The 19,084-nt window shown below is 36.3% G+C and overlaps 1 protein-coding gene across 1 annotated transcript in view; it reads left to right on the top strand.

The window, feature by feature from the left end:
- Nucleotides 1–17,105, top strand: part of SLTM (SAFB-like, transcription modulator) — a 25,816-nt gene extending 8,711 nt beyond the window's left edge. Inside the window, 20 exon segments of the mRNA XM_009704447.1 lie at nt 443–516; nt 799–984; nt 1,426–1,473; nt 2,474–2,501; nt 3,872–4,340; nt 4,909–4,958; nt 6,959–7,077; nt 8,691–8,840; nt 8,931–9,040; nt 9,129–9,289; nt 9,645–9,736; nt 9,960–10,123; nt 11,185–11,199; nt 11,201–11,348; nt 11,955–12,079; nt 13,202–13,369; nt 14,244–14,558; nt 15,002–15,152; nt 15,929–16,086; nt 16,453–17,105. Of these exon segments, the coding sequence (XP_009702749.1) occupies nt 443–516; nt 799–984; nt 1,426–1,473; nt 2,474–2,501; nt 3,872–4,340; nt 4,909–4,958; nt 6,959–7,077; nt 8,691–8,840; nt 8,931–9,040; nt 9,129–9,289; nt 9,645–9,736; nt 9,960–10,123; nt 11,185–11,199; nt 11,201–11,348; nt 11,955–12,079; nt 13,202–13,369; nt 14,244–14,558; nt 15,002–15,152; nt 15,929–16,086; nt 16,453–16,561 (2,840 nt within the window). The 3' untranslated portion in view covers nt 16,562–17,105.
- The last annotated feature ends 1,979 nt before the right edge of the window (nt 17,106–19,084 follow it).

Below are 19,084 nucleotides of genomic sequence, written 5' to 3'. Positions count from 1 at the left end.
TTTGCAGCAGCATTTTGGCTGGTCTAGATGACCTTTAGAGGTCTCTTCGAAGCTAAATGGCTCAGTGATGCTAATTATCCTATAAAGACTTTCCAAAGTCTGAAGTCGTAATGTCTAGCTAACTCCAGTAACTCTAGAAACATACAGTTTAACGTTCTCCTGAATTCCCTTATCACTCAAAGTACGAGGATTGGTATTAAAATCACTAACTTGGATGTAACTGCTTGTTTATGCAACAGCATTGATTGTTCATGTTCACTCAGCTGACCTTTTTTTTCTGCTAACCTTGAATATACCCAATTGTGGGAGGGTTGTATTATAGTGGACAGTTCAGATAGACTAGAGCATATAGAGAATAATAAAGACCCAACACATAATCAGTATTGAAAGAAAGTCTGCTTGATGTAGCAGCTCTAGTCACTAGCGTATCCTGTCGTTTCAGGTAAGAAGCAGGAAGCCGATGAATTAACTGGTGATGCTTCAATTGAAGATGATTCCTTTATCAAGGTAATAAAAGTATGTAAATTTTTTCCCCAGTTTGTATTTAAGTTTAATGTTTGGCTTTATTTACCAGAAAAAGCTTCCATTTTCTTTGCACTAATTTATGTGGAAATTTGGAGCATTGTTTTTGCTATGTTCACAGCTGTGATGCCTAAGGGTGTGAAGGCGTGGGGGTTTTTAAACATGCTATTATGGATGTGATACAGTATTTTGCAGAAACAGTGATTCTAGCAGTGAATTTTTCAAAATAAAGCTAATACCCTTAGTTACGCCAAATATTTGTTGTTCACACAAAAGGAAAATGAATTGGAAACTCAAGATGCAAGTGATCAGGACGGAAATGATGAATTAAAGGACTTAAAAGAATCTGTTGAAGATGAGAACTTGAATTCTAAAGAACCACCATCTGCAGAAAAGAAAACATACCACGACCTGGAGGCAGCAGAAACAACAGAAGATGCAGAAAAGGATTCTGAAAGTCAGGTACTTTGTTTTATTTTACATGTACATTTTGCTGATAAAGGTGTATCTTTCTTGGTATGTTTGTATTATTAGGAAGTCAGAACTAGTGTTTCAGTTTGTCTTGCTTATCCATAAAAGGAAATACGGTACTTTTTTTCTTTCTGTTCCCCTTGACTTGTGTTTGAATAGTCCTGAAACATGTGGCATGCATTGATAAGACTCTACCATAGTCCATGCAGAGTTCCTAAGTAGTCCTTTTTCCTGGTACTAGTAGTGACATACATAATCTGAACACTGAACTGAAAGATGCAAGTCATGAGAACTGCTCATTGATGTTCACCTGATTGAGTGTGTATCCACTTAACTGATATGTTTTCTGAGTTAACTCAATCTCTTGACTTTCTCAACATTTAAGTGTCTTACAAATAGTTTGCTGAGCAAGTCCCTTTTATGTTCTCTTAGGAAAATGAAGGTCAAGACATAGAAGATTACACTTTTCCAACTGTCCATGTAAGTTCCAAATCAGTTCTGTTAAGCTGATTTTTATGTCTGTTTAGTTGGAAAAGATCACTTTAGACTGACTTTTTGTTCCAGCACTCATCTTAGAGTCAGATGATGTAATACAGTAAACAGTATGGGGAAGCTTTCATTCATATTTTTTTATAATGCAGATAAATTGATTTCCAAATAAGATGTCCTATTTAAATGCAAATTCCTGTCTACAGTTTGGGAGTATTCAGTGCATAGACTTAGCAAGGAATATGTTTCAAACTGTCTTAAAAACACTTCAGAGGGCTATGCCAGATGCTGACGTAGTATATACAGCCCGTAAGAAGGGTTTAAAACTCCTGTTTTAATGTAGAAATTCACCTTTAGAGAATGTTTGTGGGGGTGGAGGGTGGTTGTTTGGGGTTGATTTTTTGTTGTTGTTGTTAATACTAATATCTGTAACATCTTTAAGTTCAGAAATTCACTGAGTTACATGGAATTGATGTCTGAAAAGGGGCATCTCGTACAGCATATCTTGCTCAGTAAGGCTAATGATAAATAAGTGAATACCTATTAAAATCACAGTGTCATTTTTACGTACTTAGTGGAGGATGTCTACCTAGTTTCTGACTTCTGTCCTCAGCTTTTAAAGCTACTGATGGATTGCTTCCGTTTCACTGAAAGTAGTAATCAGCAATGTGACATGCATTCCGAAGGCTTTAGCAAGACATGGGACAACTTAGAAATGTCCTGTTGAGTTAAGAGGGAGAAGAAAATAGCTGTATGTTCCAACCAATTGCAAACTGCAAGTGTTGCAGATAGATACCAGTGAAGTTTTGTACAAACTTTCAGTGATTTGGCAAGGGAGGTGCACAGGCTTGGTTTCTAGATCATCTTTTTTTTGGAAACAGTTTTCAGTTCATTAATTGACCTTCATACAATAGAAATTCTGTGGAAAATATGAACTGTTCTTAAAGTTTTAAAGTAGGAGACATTTAGTCTTGACTTGCTTTTCTTGCAGGATGGTGAAGACGAAGAAAATGAGAAAGGTATGTTTAAAGTTTAGTAGAGTTCAAAGGTCTTTAGTCCGGTAGAGCAGGCAACTTTCTCTTGCAATATCCAGTCTCTTTACTAATACTAGGCTTGTCTCCAGTACTAAGTGTCAGTTGTCTCCTTATTAAGCTCAGCACCAGGAATCATTGCAGTCAGTGGGTTTATTTCACTCCTAAGAGTTATTTTACTCTTAAGAGTTGATTACAGTACTTATCAGTTACTGTGGTGGATGTATAATATAGTTGTAATACTATGATTCTTAATTAAAAAAAACATAGTATTCAAGGACTCTTGATTTTAATACACGGTAAGTCTTGATGCAAAAGCTTCCAACTTGCACTGCAGTAACTGATGTTTAATTGAGTGAAATGATACACACTTACACTGAACTTGAGCACCCAACAAATGTATGGACCATCATATGCTTGACTTACTGTCACTTAGGAATACCAGTTGTATATAGGATGGTAAAACAAGGGTTTGGAAATCTATGGAGCAGCTGCCTTTTTTTTAAGGTGTGCTCGTTAGTGAAACTGTAGGAGGAATGTGATGCATTTGGGCAAACAGACTTCCTGGACAGAAGTCTTAAGGATAAGGATTCTACGTATTGTGGACTAGAAAGGACATGGAACGCCATCACTTCACACAAGGTGGAATAAACACATTACTGAAGTTACAGGATAAAACTACAGACTCCATGTTTACGAGGGACCCTATGACTGAAGTGTCTCATCTGTGCAAATCCAAGAATACGGCTGGAGATGCCCGTGTGGGACTGAGATGGAAAATCTGTCCAGTGGATGAAGACTGAGAACCATTTGTCTACGAACTCTGGATTAAAGGTCGCTCTTCCATGTTCTGCAGCAGCCTTGCACAGCTAACTTGACTGCCAAACAACTGCTTAGAAAGGAAAGGCAAAAGAGAACACCAGCATGGAAGACTGGCTGAACTTCTCCAAGACTGTAATTCTTTCGGATTTGGGAAGGTTAGAAGTCCTAGAACCAGGAAGATTCAAAGACAGATTAAATCAAACTGTGAGCATCCAAAGCAACTATTTTCTTCTGGAACACTAAATCCTAAACTGGAAAATGGATACTTCTTGTGAAGAACGGGTATCTCCAGGATGGAACCATATTCTCCCTCCTAATGTTTTGGTATTTGTCTCTAGAAAATGTGTTTTGCCATGAAGAATAAGTGATCCTGGGTAAAGGATTTATATTTGTGTTAATACACCTTGTGTTTTTTTCTAACCTTCCATCAGTGCTAATAACTGGCTTTGTATTTTCTAGGTCCTATTCTAGCTTATGCATATGAAATTGTTTAAACTTCTTGTTTTGCCATATTTATTCCTGTTAAATCCTCTTAGATAAAGCAGGTTCTGGTGATGGTACACAAGAAGTATCTAAACCTCTTCCTTCAGAAGAAAGCCTAGCTGAGGCTGATCACACGGCTCACGAAGAGATGGAAGCTAACACCTCTGTGAAAGAAGCTGAGGATGATAACATATCGGTTACAATCCAGGCTGAAGATGCCATCACTCTGGATTTTGATGGTGATGACCTCCTAGAAACAGGTAAAAATGTGAAAATTACAGATTCTGAAGCAAGTAAGCCAAAGGATGGGCAGGATACCATTTCACAGAGCCTGGAGAAGGAAAGCAAGGACTATGAGATGACTGAGAACCATAAAGATGGTAAGAAGGAAGACTGCGTGAAGGGTGATCCTGTCAAGAAGGAAGCCAGAGAAAGTTCAAAGAAAGCAGAATCTGGAGACAAAGAAAAGGATACTTTGAAGAAAGGTCCCTCGTCTACTGGGGCCTCTGGTCAAGCAAAGAGGTTTGTTTTTCTATGTCAGTTCTTTACGATACTGAGTACCAGCATTCAATAAGATCACTCTACATTAAGGGGGTAGCAGCAAGAATCTTATAATTAGTATCCTATGCTCCTGCCTATAGATCTTTTTGACCGCCATAAGTTACTTTTTAAAATTCAAGATCTTCGTATAGACACTATGTCCTACTGATTGCATTGTCGAATTGTCAGCATTTATTTATTTTTTTTCAAATTGACGATTTTTTTTTTTAAATGTCCTTGTGATGATGGTAATGAACAGCTATCAGTTCTAAGAACACAAAATGAAGTCAAGTCCCCGTCCTGAAATCTGGAGAAGATTGCCATATATCCACTGAATAGAGTTGTCAGAAAATCTAGATCTTCAGGCATCTTGGGGAAAATCAGTGCAAGAATCCATAAGGGAATCATTTGTTCAAATATACAGTCTAGCCCTTTTTTATTTTTATTTTTTGAAATGTTAACTTGTCTATTAGTATTAGTAGTACAAAACGCAACACTTACCAAATTCTGTATTTTCAATTTTCTTCTGATTTTTAATTTGGTTCTCTAGCTCTACTAAGGAATCTAAAGAAGGCAAGACAACATCAAAGGATGATAAAGGTAACTATTACAAATTAAGGTAGTATTGTGTTGAACTAAATGCTTTCCTGTTTGAGAAATTGCTTGCCACATACTAAAACGACTTATGTAATTGAACTTATCCATCTGTAGTAAATTATGGTACAGTAGTCATTAACTGTATGCATGTGTCTATATATTTTTTTTTATTTTTTTTTTTTTTCTCCTTATGCCAGATTCCTCATAAGATCAAAAATACCTATTCTAAAGACTCAGTGAAAATGTGTTCTCCTGTTTCAAAATACTTTTGGGAGCAAATTCCATGTAACATTTCCCAAGTCTTTGTTTTGACAAGAAGATGTAGTTTTCAGATAAACCTGCTGTAACTTACGTACAACAGTTTGGGTTGATGTTACATGCAGAACAAGCGAAAAATAATTGCAAGTACTTAAATGTAACGCCAGTGAAATTTTTTTGTCCTGTTTTTAATTCTAGCTTGTTTTTGAATAAAGTGAACTCTCAACCAAGTATAGCATCTGAGATGCCAGCTAGCAAAATTCCACTTGTGGCTGTTCAGTGCATTAAAATTGGACCTATTTGTCTACCTTGGAGTTTCTGTCTGTTACCATAAACCCCTGTATTATGATTACAAATTCACAGAATGGAGCTCAAGAGCATGTTAATGTCACCAGCTATACTGATGCTTCATAGTTGAACAAATGCATTTGTATAAGCTCATGTGTCTCCTTATTTTGCCTGCTGGCTTTCTGCCGAAAACCTTTGTCACAGAATCTCTTTCATATCACCAACAGATGAACAGAACTTTACTTGATAAATGAATTTCTGAGGAGAAATTGTGACAGACATAATTCAGTCTTCTGTAGGCGCATGTCTCTTCATGAATAGTTATTTGCTTACAATGAAGTTAAATGAAGATACAGTAAATCTGCTTTCATGTAGCATATATGATAACTGTAACAGAAACTATCATAAGACTCTCTTAAAATACATAGCCAAAGCCAGTACAGTGGCTGTTTAATGATATGTGAAGTGTAACACGATTTATCAAGATATCTAGGATTATCAAGATATTCCTAGTTTGATAACTGAGATTTGCCTTTTGCTCTTAGTTCATCTTGATGCATTGAAGAAGGAAAACTATCCTTTTTCCTCAAGGTGGTCAAATTACCTTTTAAAATTCTGTATACCACCAGATTTTCCAACTGTTCAGCTGGAGATCCAGTTCTGGTCTTGCCTGTATGACTGACTACATTTTAATGTACTCAAAAGCAGTTCATACGTTTAGCAGCAAACAACAGTAAGCTGAACTAAATAACATAAGACTAAAAGATATTGGGAATAAGATTACATGAATCTCTTTAGTTCTATGTTGTTGCAAAAATGGCTAGTACATGGGGGATGGTAGTGGTAATTAAGGCACGTCATGGTTTTCAGGCTTCTGTTTAGTATTTTCCTTAGTATGTGGGAAATCATTTTGATGAGTTGCAACCAGCTCTATGTGCAGCAGTGTTTTTAAAAAGCTGGTCTGAATGAACAGCAGATACTTGAAGAAGTTGTGGAAATTGACTGCATTATTCTAGAGGCTGAGATTAACCAAGTCTCCTATATTTACCTTTCTGCCATCTCTTTGGTAATGTAAGTAGTGTAAAGAACAAATGTTGGGTGCTAAAAAAAAAAATTCTTGGATGGAAGTTGTCGATAAGAACCAGAAGGTGAAGCCTAATGCACATGCCCAAAATGAAGAGTAAAGCATGCCTTTAACAAAGAATTGTGTGATTTTTCTAGCTCTGTCATTTGGGTATGAGTTAGCTGAGCTGTTGGTCTCCATACATGGGTAAATGAATGAAACCTTATGGCATATATTTTTTTTTTCATATAGAAGAATTTTCAAGAAAGGTAACCAGATAAACAGTTACTTTAAGGTAACAGGCTAAGTTTCTCTTTTCGGCAACAGTTTAGTTCAATATTCATGATACCTTTGTCTCCTTAATTTTGTGGCTGTTTTGTAAAACTTGTTTCAGGAAGTGCAAGCAGTGTTAGTGGTAGCAGTGGAAGTTCAACTAGAAACCTGTGGGTTAGCGGACTGTCTTCCAACACAAAAGCAGCTGACTTGAAAAATCTCTTTGGCAAATATGGAAAGGTATTTAATGCGGTGTGATACCATGTGTGTTGTGTGTGTCTCTTCCTCCTCCTCTGCACAGTTGCAGAAATTGATTAATGCTTGATTTAAATAAAAATCTGAGATAAAATGTCTAACCAATGTAATCTAAAAAAACCCCAATACTTTCAGAATTTACAGTAAGAGTGCATGCTTACTGGAAGAGCCATGTGTTAATTTTATAAGAAATTTTTATTCCTGTGGAGGTAAGATAGATGCAAAAGAAATGCCACAAATAAGACTGATCAGGAATGGCTTTAAAATATTTTTTTTTTTAATTCAATATTGATGGCTATGTTCTTTTGCGGCAATTGTGTTTAATCATGACTGTAAGATAATGTGCTAACTGGTAAAATTGGAAAATAAACAGTCTTTATAGAACCTGCTGCTTTGGGAGACTGTTTTTAAAATATGTTCTGAGGGCTTATGCATGGGAAGAATAAGTTTAAAAAAAGAGACAGTTAATGTCTGTTCTTTAGAGACTCTTAATGACTTAATGAATTTTTTTACAGGCTGCTTAAACTGTTTTTCTGGAGTTTACTTTAACATACAAATTCCTTAGAACAGTGTAGAATCCATATAAGCTAAGCAGTCTTCTGAAAAGAGTTTTTGTTGCAGTTATTCTGTCAAAGGAGTTGCTCATGACTATGTGGATTCATAGTGTTTGTATAAGCCTGTGCAGTTATGATGTTATTGCATCTTGGGAACTAGTTAGAACCTTAGCATTGTGAATATCAAGTATGTGTTTTGATTATTTGATATCTGATTTTTCTAATGAATTTAGTAGGTGATTTTATTTGATGCTTTCACAGGTGTTGAAACCTGAGTATATTTTTGTTAAAACTTCCAGTTCTTTGGCTGGTTTTGCTGTAAAGATGCTTGGTACCTATATTTACTTAGCTTCCCAGTTTAAAATTTATTGGGAAATACATGATTTGTAAATGACTGTACCATTACAGGCTGCTAGAAAGATAAAATTGTTGCTTTAGAGCATGACTACATCAAGAAGACTGGCTCTAGTAGTTACAGAAATTATAGCAAGGAGCAGGAACACAAAGTTTAATGCTTTCTCAAGAAGCAGGTGTCAAAGAGCTGGTTGCTGAAATTACTTAATTGACACATTTGCTAGCTGCCTTTGAGGAATTGGCTCCCTTGTTAAGTTATTACATAGTACTGGTTGTACCTTCCTGCCATTAATTGGCAGCTGCTGACTTTTTTGTGGGGGTTCATCTGTCAAGAGATGGAACAGTCAAATTCAGATCAGTAGTGTTTCTGTGAATTAATTTTGACAGCAACTGTCAAAAGAAGCATTTAGATAATGTGCATGAGATTGTGACTGGTCAAAACAGGACGTAAGCATTAATACGCCTTGATGTGAAAGTTGGGATAAAGTTCTCAAAGCTGCAACTCCCTATGGAATTACATGCTTTTATACACTTGGAGTGGCAGTCTTTCTACTGGGGTGGGTTTTTTTGTTGCTGTTGGGGTAGTTTTGTTTTGGGTTTTATATACTAGGGTAAAAACACCATTGGAATACCATTGTTTCCTGACAAGCAATATCTCTCCCAAAACCTAAATTTTACCTGTTTATGTAGGTACTTGGTGCAAAGGTGGTCACAAATGCACGAAGCCCCGGGGCAAAATGTTATGGCATAGTAACGATGTCTTCTAGTACAGAAGTGGCTAGATGTATTGCACACCTTCATCGAACAGAGCTGCATGGACAACAAATTTCTGTTGAGAAAGTAGGTTTAATAAGAAGAAAACTTTTCCCAAAGTAGATCATCTTATGTAAGAATCTGTATTAACCTATTTGCTTTTGGAAAAAAACATAGGTGAAAGGCGATCCCTCCAAAAAGGAGTTGAAGAAGGAAAGTGATGAGAAATCTGGTTCAGGTAGAAGCATGGGAGATAAGAAGACTGCATCAAGTGATAAAACCAGCAAGTAAGAAATTTCCCATGTCTTCTGAAGTTGTGAAAATCCTTTAAGTTGCATTTTCCTCATTGACTTTATGTGTTTCTTTCCTAACAAGAACTCCATCAACCAAAAAAGAAGAAAAGAAATCGGAGAAATCTGAAAAAAAAGAAAGCAAAGAAGCCAAGAAAACAGAAGGTAAAGATGAGAAGAGTGATAATGGAGCAAGTGGCCCTAATCAAGAATCCACTAAAAAAACTGAAGAAAAGAAAAGAATAAGTATGCAATATAGCTGTATTTCCTCCTGTTGAATCTGTGTGTCTGACTTGTTTTGGGGGCTTGTTCTTGCTCTTACTGGAAACCAGACAATTAAACGCCTGTTCTTTTTTTAGATTTCAGTAACGTATACTACTTTGGAAGCTTTTACATCAGCTCTATATTTTATATTGTTACTTAATTACAGACATGTGCTGGTATGGTTCTCTTGCCAGTAACAGGTCAATTTAGAGGCTTATAAATTTCTAGAAATTTCACTGAGAAGAATCTGTAATAGGCAAATAGGGATGTGTGTGTGTTTTAAACCTTTCTTCTTTTTTTTTTTTTCTTTCTCCACCCCCCCGACCCCCTTCACTAGGTGGTAAAAGCCCAGGTCAAGTTGTAGTTTTAGACCAAACAAAAGGAGACCAAGGCCACACTAGGACAGTTAGGAGGGGAAGGTTTGATAAAGTAAGTATCTATAGATTTGATGCAATCCTTACCTGATTTGATACTATCTTACAGTTGATACTTTCACTGAAGAGTCAATAAACTATCGCGAACTGTTAAGCTTAGGTAGAAGCGTTGTATGCTTTGGGATAGCTAAGTAGTTAATGATACTTGAACATAGCATCCAGAAATCTCCCTAAATGAATGAGACTTCTGAAATAACCATTGTAATCTCTATCTATAGCCACAGATATTGAGGAACAAAGAGCGTATTATTCAAGATAAAGTGAAATTCAGGGAATACAGGGGTAGAAAGGATATCTTGCCTTTTGAAAAGATGAAGGAACAGAGATTGCGAGAACACATGGTTCGATTGGAAAGAATACGACGAGCTGTTGAACTCCGAAGGTAGTAATTCAACTTTTTGCTAAAGGCTGTTTTATACATTAATTGATCAGATACTATATTTAGAAATTAATCAGAATGCATTCTGTCAAGCCTTTTACTCAGATGTTAAAGTCTGAGACTGTACCTAATAGTATCTTTATATGAATTAACGGACTCCAAAATTTTTGTTTAGTCTTTTAATAGCCATATGTGTACACACGTAGCTTAGTGTTCGTTATTAGGGGGGGTGTATCTCGTAAGTGTTACTGCATGCCAGTTTTCTTTTTGAAAAGATGAGAAGTTGACTAGGAGATGTGGCCAAAAATAGTGTTTGGGGTTTTTTGTTTGTTTTTAAACGGAGAACTGTTGTATATCTAAATGACAAATCAAGCATAATACAGTCTTGTCCGTTAAGGACGAAATGGCTACACTGTTTTATTCTGCTCTTTTTACATGGCTGAATGTTTGCAAAGGATAGTTAAATGAGTTGTGGTGTTAGTTGGATTTCCCTAAACAAAGGAATTCCCAGCAAGCACAAAACTTAAAGGAGAAAATGCCTTTCCTGCTTCTTGTAAGCTGTACTATAGGAGGTGGGAAGAAGAAAGCAAAATTAAGCTGTTAACAAGTATACCTAGCCTGTGCAAGTTAGAGTGGTCATGTTATTCTGTGTCATTTATGGACAGAAAACAATAAGTAAATTTTTTGTTAGCTTGAAGAGGGCAAGAGCTAAAATAGCATTTATTTTTAAGATCCAAATCATATTCTTTTCTAAGCTGTTGTTAGTGTCTGCCAGATGACAACATAGAAATACGAATCCAGCATAAAATATCAAGAACCATCATTCCTGATGTGTAACTTTTCCTAGTATCTGTTGTCTGCTTAAATGGTTCTGTAGAATACGCTAAAACCAGTTTGGCTACTTGAAGCTAAAAGGAGTAGACATCCAATACCTGGACTTTTATCAGGAGCTTACTCTTAAATAGTTTTTTTTAATGTCTGTGCCTAAGGTGATGTTAGTTTTGGATGAGAAAATTTTCTAGATGAGTTTCTGCTACCTCTTTTAATTTTTCTTTTTTCTTTAGGCGAAGAGAAATTTTGTCGTGAGAGAGAACGCATACGAATAATGCATGAACGAGAAGAATGCTTGCAGAGAGAAAGGGAACGATTAGAAATTGAAAGGCAAAAACTAGAGAGGGAAAGGATGGAACGGGAGCGTTTGGAACGAGAGCGTGTTCGTATTGAACAGGTGTGCGTATTTGTATTTTGGACTGTAGTGCAGTATCATTTTGGAGTATAACCCAGTTTGCACTTGGAGTGAATTTTTTCTTCACCCTTCCACCCAGCCCAGAAAAGAACCAACCAAACATTACATAATCCACAATGTACAACAACAGTAATCTTTATCTTGTTTGCTTGTCCTGCAAGTAATTTAATGGCAAATTTTTGCTACTGGTTTATGCGGAGGCTATATGTGTCTAAAACTGAAGTACAGCAGATCATATTGCCCATACTTGTCTTCCGTAATTTTGCTAGATCTTTTCCTAGAGAATGTCACTGCAAACTTAATGAGGTGTGTTTCTGGGCAACAGATACAGTAGCAATACAGGAAATTACCTGGAGATGTTTCTGTCTAATAGCCAATAGCTTCTCCAGATCTGTTGTCTGCTTTTTAAGAGAAGTATTCCTTATGCTTTTTAATCTTAGATGCTATCCAAGGATGAAGTATATCAGATAGCCTTTAACAGAAAACGATTGAATATTAATTCCTTATACTTGCTAACTGTTCTGTGGGTATCTCTAATAAAGAGCTATTTTGTTTGTTGTGTTTATTTACCCTTCCCTTCCATGACAGGAACGTCGAAAAGAAGCAGAGCGTATTGCTCGTGAAAGGGAGGAACTTCGTCGACAACAGCAGCAACTTCGTTATGAACAGGAAAAGAGGAATTCTTTGAAACGTCCACGTGATGTAGATCACAGGTAATCTGATTCTCAAACCATTGTTCTACAGCACTTAGTAAAAAGAAACAGCTACCAGCCTTGTGTCAGACTTGAAAATGCATTTGTACGTGAAAAAAGTCTTCACAGAAGAACTGGATTTCTGGTATTTGTTTGTTTTTGACATCAGTTTATGCCAAGCAGGGAACATGCCTTATCTGTAGGAGAGAGTTTTGAAGTAAGAGAAGCATCCCATGAATTAATTATTACTGTATGAAAAGAGCATAACGCAATTTAGTGCATTTGCTGAGAAAAGTTGTTCTTCTGCCTTAATGGTTGAAATATCTAGCTTCTACTTTAAGAATTCACAATTCTGGTAAATGGATGATTCAGGAAGTCAGTGTGATGGCTTTTAATTTTTACTGAAGCTGATGATATCTGTCATTCGTTGTTTGAGCCACATGAATTGAACTGGCTTTGGTCTTTATTTAGTTGTAAGAATAGGACTGAGACTTTTACCATGAAGTTGACGTATTAGTGGTACAATGGAAGGTAAATGTAAGTTTTTGTGGTAGACACAGTAGCAGAACATTAATATTTCTTCACCAGAGGAATAAAGACAGCTTCATTTTTCAAGGCTACTGATAATACACTTTAGTATCTCACATTCTTATCACAGAGACTCTGTACCTGAATGTTTCTAGTAAGTGCGGCTTGTGATGTTTCTTACACTGTTCTTTCCAGAGAAAGCTGTTCTGATATGTGGGTGTTCTGTGGTTTGTGTGTGTGTGTGTTTGTCTTTCTAGAGGGCAATTTTTCTTTTTCCTAGGAGGCTATTTTCAAGGCAGAATTTTGATACAGTGATGTTTTTGTTGGGGTTTTGTTTTGTTTTAAACTCCCAACACCATATACTATTGCTTAGGTTTTATTACATGTTTTATTGATATTTTGTCTCTTTAATTTGCACTTCAAACAGAGGGGTGTTTTGGAGAGGTTTTTTTAAATGTTTTTCTTCACTACTATTTAAAGAGTCTACCTTTGTTAGTGGCTTCCCAAAGATCAAATGAGCATCTTTAAAACAGACAACTGACTCTTATTTTCTGCATATTAGGCCTTGATTTGGATACATGTAAACTGATCAGAGTTCATTTGTTCTGCTTAAAGGAGAGATGATCCTTACTGGAATGAGAATAAGAAGATGTCTCTTGATACAGATGCACGCTTTAGTCATGGTTCAGATTACAGTCGCCAGCAGAACAGGTTTAATGATTTTGATCACAGAGAACGAGGACGATATCCAGAAGGTTCTTCTGTTCCATCATCTTTTGATAGGTAAGTTTAGATAATAGGGCAGGTATTTGCCTGCCAACATCTCTGTGGATTTCACTCTTAGCTGTTCAAAACTTAAAATGATGCTAAAGGCTTTATACAGTTCTGATGCAATAGAATTGCAGTAGTATCCTGAAATTCCTTGTGTCTTCAGGACTGGCTGTTTGTATCATGGAATCTAGTCTGCTTTTCTTTGAGGACTCTAAATTAGCTGCCTGGTGATCTTTTTTTTTGGGTGACATTTTGGAATAAATCACAAAAATTCTTCCTCTTTTGCATCTAGTCGTAAGTGGGTTCCAGTGGATTAGATCTTACCTCCTTAAGAAGCAAGGCTAAAAGCAACTGCTTTAATGAGAGTTAAGAGCATTATTTGCACAAGTCACATTTGTCAGGACCCATGCAGCTGTGCAGTAAATGCTGCTTCCAGATCCAACTTCATGTTTCCATTAAACATCTCCAATAATGAGTTACAAAGTTAAGACCACATAATTGTAGCTTCTGGACTGCTACTTTTATGCTGCAGTGAACTAGAATTATATTTTTCTAGCTGACTCAGGAAATCTAGCATTCCCTCTGCTTAATCCTAGGCAAAAAGGAGGCCCTGCAATTGCTTAAATTATACTGACCAAAATGTGAACAGATAGATGCATAAAGAAATGTTAAACTGGCTGTAAGAACTCGAGCTCAAAATGACAATTGTAGAAATAAATATAATTTGGGTGGAAAGGATCTTTGAGATACAGACCACATATATAGTAATAAACATGTAATATAAAGATGAATAATGTCTTTGTATACTCACACATATGCTTATGTGTGCTGAGAAGTGGGAAAATGGGAGACGAGCAAATGACTTTTTCCTACTTTAACAACTTAGGCGAGAACGTTTTGTAAACCAAGGTGAAGCAAAAAAGACTCGCCCAACAGCACGAAGAGAAGAGCCAGGGTTTGAGAGATATCCTAAGAACTTCAGTGAGTCCAGAAGAAATGAACCGCCACAACCAAGAAGTGAACTTCGAGATGCAGACAGACGAGAAGTGCGAGGAGACAGAGATGAAAGAAGAACAGTGATAATTCATGACAGACCTGAAATACCACATAGTCGACATCCAAGAGAGACTGGTTCAAATCCACCTAGGCAAACAAATTGGAAGAGTGAGGGAAGCATAAGCACAGACAAACGGGATGGCAGGTAAATTTGCTGGCTAGCCAACAAACTAGTGAAAGTACTGATTCTTGTAGAATTTATCCATAGTAGCAATTCCTCAAGAACTGATGTGTAAAGAGAGCACAGACCCCCGCCTAAAGGACGGCGAAGTCGCTTTCCAAAAGCATTAGAAAAAAATTGTGTTTAGGTTGTCAGATCTTTAAACTTGATGCTGACTCCCAGCAGTCTGTTCTTAATCATGTGTAGCAACATATAGTAAGGAGGCTTTTGTGCAAGAATGCAGATGTAAACAAATAATACGTAAGCTTTAATTTAGAGAGCCATATGGATCTAAAAGAATGTTTCCAAGAAGCTGACTGCAAGTTGCTAGGAACCTGAAAAACAAAAGGAATCTTTGAAGTCTGTGTGTGCTATGATTTACCAATGTTACCAATTCTATTATACTGAAACAAAAATTTTGATAAAAGCAATTTTTACAGAGGCGAGAGGCCAGACCGCTCAGGAAGAGAAGTATCTGGACATGTGAGAGGTGCACCTCCTGGTAGCCGTAGCAGTGCTTCTGGGTATGGAAGCAGGGAAGGAGAACGAAGTGTGATGGGAGAAAGAGGTGGAGGACAAGTGAGTCATCTTCTTGTGTTTGTGTGCATGAGTGAGAGACTGGAAGATGCAAAATCACACTGGAAAACTGACCATACAGCATCGTATAAATCCTTAGCAAGTATTCTGGCTATTTTCAAGTCAGTTTTCTTTATTGTAAAGGTTCTTTTTTGTGGAGCTTTTTTATAAGTGAAGAAATTGCATAAAAGATACCCAATTCTTCGTATGTCTAGCATCTTTCAGGTCGATTGGAACAATACCTGCATGAGTTGCTGATTAGGCTTTTAAGAATTTGTTGTCATCCCATGTTGTCAGGGTCTTAACCTTACACTGCCTGCTACTTCCAGTGCAGTTTGTCACTGTAATCTGTTTATGTGCTACTGAGAGAAGAACCTTGTGTAAGATTTGTCTTTAAAGTCTACAGACTAAATTGCTCCATGCTACTACGTCCTGAAGCATTTAAAAGAGATAGTGTTTCTCTTTCTGTAGGTACATGGAACATTCTTGTCAGTGATTATGAGAGATCAGGGCAGAATTGGGAATAAAGTATGAGTTTGTGGAACTTCATTCCCTGCATACCCACACAGTCATTATTGCAAATTAGTTTCTTTGTGTTATTTTTAACAGGACTCTCGTAAACATGGGTTAGCTGCCTGTGGCCTGAAATCTTAAAAGATGCTTGACTTTTGTATATTTTATATATATAAGCTGTAAGCTTAACTTTCTTGAAAAGCTCATTTCCTGTTGATAACGAAATATGCCTTTCATTCTGAAAATGACTATCACTTTGTTACTAGCACTATAGTGAGGACAGACATGTTGTTGAACGCCATAGTCGTGAAACTGGACCAAGAAAAGAATGGCATGGACCTAGTTCTCAAGGAAGTGGGTATCATGACACAAGGAGAATGGGAGATGGCCGTGGAGGAGGTGGCATGATGTCTCCACATACAAGGTACAAAAAGTACTCCTTCCTCTCAATTCCCTACTCAGCTCTCAAAGCTTTGGTTATGCTTAGGAAGTGTACTAGTCTCAGTGCAAGCAGCATTACTTTCTATGGATGGGTTGCTGCTGCACAGCATACAAACCCATCTTTCCATGCCAGCTCCACAGTTGTCCTATTGCTAGTGGTGGTATTGTTCAGCTGCACCAAAGCGAGTGACTTCTTGCAAAGTCTCTTTTCTTGCATGGTTTCAAGTCTCTTTTGAGATGTCCAGTTTTAACAGTTGAGTTCTAGGAGACCTTACAATGTTCTTACCTATATACCAGGAGTTTAGATACTTACCATAACTTAACACTTTTTTAAAACCTTTGTTTCCAGTAACTCTTCACCAATTAATAGAGTTGTACAGATCACAGGCAATTCCATGCAGAGGGGAAGTGGCTCAGGATTTAAGCCATTTAAAGGTGGACCTCCACGAAGATTCTAAGATCTACAGCTGCTTGGTTTCAAGATAACTTATTGAAATCTCTTGTAAACTTTCTCTGATTAAAAACAGGAAATCTTGTCTGGAAGTCCTGGTTAAATTTTTTTAATTTAACATGATTACTTTCCTCTCAATTTTGGAGGCGTTTTAATAGTTACGTTGTAATTTTGGATAGTTTTTTGTGTATCTTTGATAAGCATTTTCCCTGAGGCACTAGAGCTGTGTAAAAACAAATTGGAACCAAAATATTTGTTAATCCTGTATAAAAGAATAGTTTGCAGCTGTGTGCTAGTAGTTTGATTTACCAACATTAGCTCTGTGGTGTCATGCTTTAAAGTTAGCTACTTATCACAACATACACAACTATAACCTCCATTTTGAAGGTTGTCCAGGCTATTATCTCTGCTTTCTAATTTGTAGAGAAATAAGATTGTTCTTTCATTACTGGGTATTATGTAACCTATTTTTGCAGAAGGTACTGTTACATTGAGTGCATTTATGTGTATTCTTGCAAATGTATTCTTTTGAAATAAACCTTCATATTCTGTACAGCTTCTAGTAAGTCTTTGAAACAGTCTTTGGGGAAGGAAGACAGAATTAGACATGTTGCTATAGCAAATCAAAACGGGTGCCATTAGCTTCCAACTAAAACTGTTGTCTCCCTCACTATTATTGAATTGAAAATCTAGAAGCACATTTGATATCACAAGAAAGATTAGTACCAAAAAATACAGGAACACTCCTGAAAGGCCTAAAGAAATAATTTTATGGTTTGCACTTTATGTTTTGCAAAGTTCTGGCAGAACTTTGATGGAGCTGGTTTTTAAACCATCTACCACAAATGAACTTTGCTTATAGTGCAGTCTTGTTTAGGTTCACCTGTAACTTCATTGTTCACCTGTTCATTGATGTGGTCTCAAGCAAAAAGGATGCATCTTTTTAAACCTTTTGTTTTTGTTTAACATTGAATGGCCTATGTGAAATTTTTCTTGACCAGGCCCAATCAGAAATGTTAGGTAGTCAGTCCAAGACTCATCTGTCACCCAGTCAGCACAAGTATATAGTTACAACACTGCTGTTCAGAAAGTTAAAAAAAAAAAAAAAGGCAAATCTAATCCACTACGCAGCTTTACAAGCTCTTCTTATGTTTGTTTCTGTAAAGTAGTATTTGAATAAGAGCTAGAAGCTTTTATTGGTCCAGATTGTCTTTTAAAGAATTCTTAAAATTACAAATTTTAAGGCAAGAGCCAGTAAGAACATGTTGATGTTGCACGTGGATCTTTACCAGTTTGTTACAGTCTGTTTGCTGTATGAACAAACGGCTAAGTATCTGCAGTGTTCCAGGGGAATTGAGTATCAGAAAACAAGTTAAACTAAATCGGTTTTGAGTGAGTAGCCCTTCAGTAAAGATGGGAGGAGAGAGAAACCAGATATAATAGCATTTTTTGTAATTAATCCTGTGTGAATATTCACAACAGACAAATCTTTAGGTTTAAACAAAAGAAATACGCTCTAGCAGCAAGCATGTCAGGACACATTTATCCAATAAGTAACTTGAACAGACAAGATGTGTAATTCTTAGATTTTTTTTTTTTCTTCTAAGTAGTTCAATTGAAAGTACAAGTTAACAGTGCATTCTAAGTAGTACATATCCATTTGGCTGCAGTCTGTGCTTCATTAGGTGTGACAACATATACAAAATAAATATTTGATATAAGATGAATTTGTAGTGGCTAATGGATCAAATGAGAAATATGAAAGTTTGTAACCTTAAAACACAAAGGTGTAGAGAGGTACAAAAATAAAACTTTAGGTGTGACTTTATCTTGCCTAAAGTAAACAGGTCTAAACGTGCATTCTAACTCAAAGGTATAGATAATATTTCCTGACTCTCTTTGTTTAAATGGAAATATGATTGTACACATGTAGATATTTCACTTAAAATACTGAAACAAACTAGGATGATGGGGAAAAAAAATCTGATTGAAAACAAATTTGCCAAAAACTGTGGATTTATAAAATATTGAGATCAACAGAAATCTATCCTTTTCCAGAACAAAATTTTTTTTTTTTAGGATTTCATCCAACCTTTATTAATAATAAACTTAAATACCTAAATAAAACATTTATTTAAGTTTGCTCACTTAAATTTATTTACATACAAAGAATTTCAGAAGGCTGTTAACCAAAATAAATCGCAGTAGGGTAAAGACCTTAAACCATAGAGAGGCTGATAACAGGAAACACTTTTTTAAAAAGATAACAGAATTTAACAGTTTTTCTTTTGTGGTACACACACAAAAAAAGGGGGTATTAGATACGGAACTGGACTTCCCTGAAAATTATTTAAGTGTTCAAAATTTTTTTAACAATTTACAAGAAAAATGTTTCCTTATAGTCTTTAAAAATACATAAATACAACATAAACAATTAAGGCTTTTAAAATGCAAAACATTCATTAGTTGAACTTGTAAATGCCATTACAATGTTGGATAATGGTGTAACATCATGATGAAAAGGATTTCA

Source organism: Cariama cristata, unplaced genomic scaffold (genome assembly GCF_000690535.1).
Source record: "Cariama cristata isolate BGI_N322 unplaced genomic scaffold, ASM69053v1 scaffold44060, whole genome shotgun sequence".
In the NCBI taxonomy this organism is placed as follows: domain Eukaryota; kingdom Metazoa; phylum Chordata; class Aves; order Cariamiformes; family Cariamidae; genus Cariama; species Cariama cristata.
This window is presented reverse-complemented; position numbering and strand designations above follow the sequence as displayed.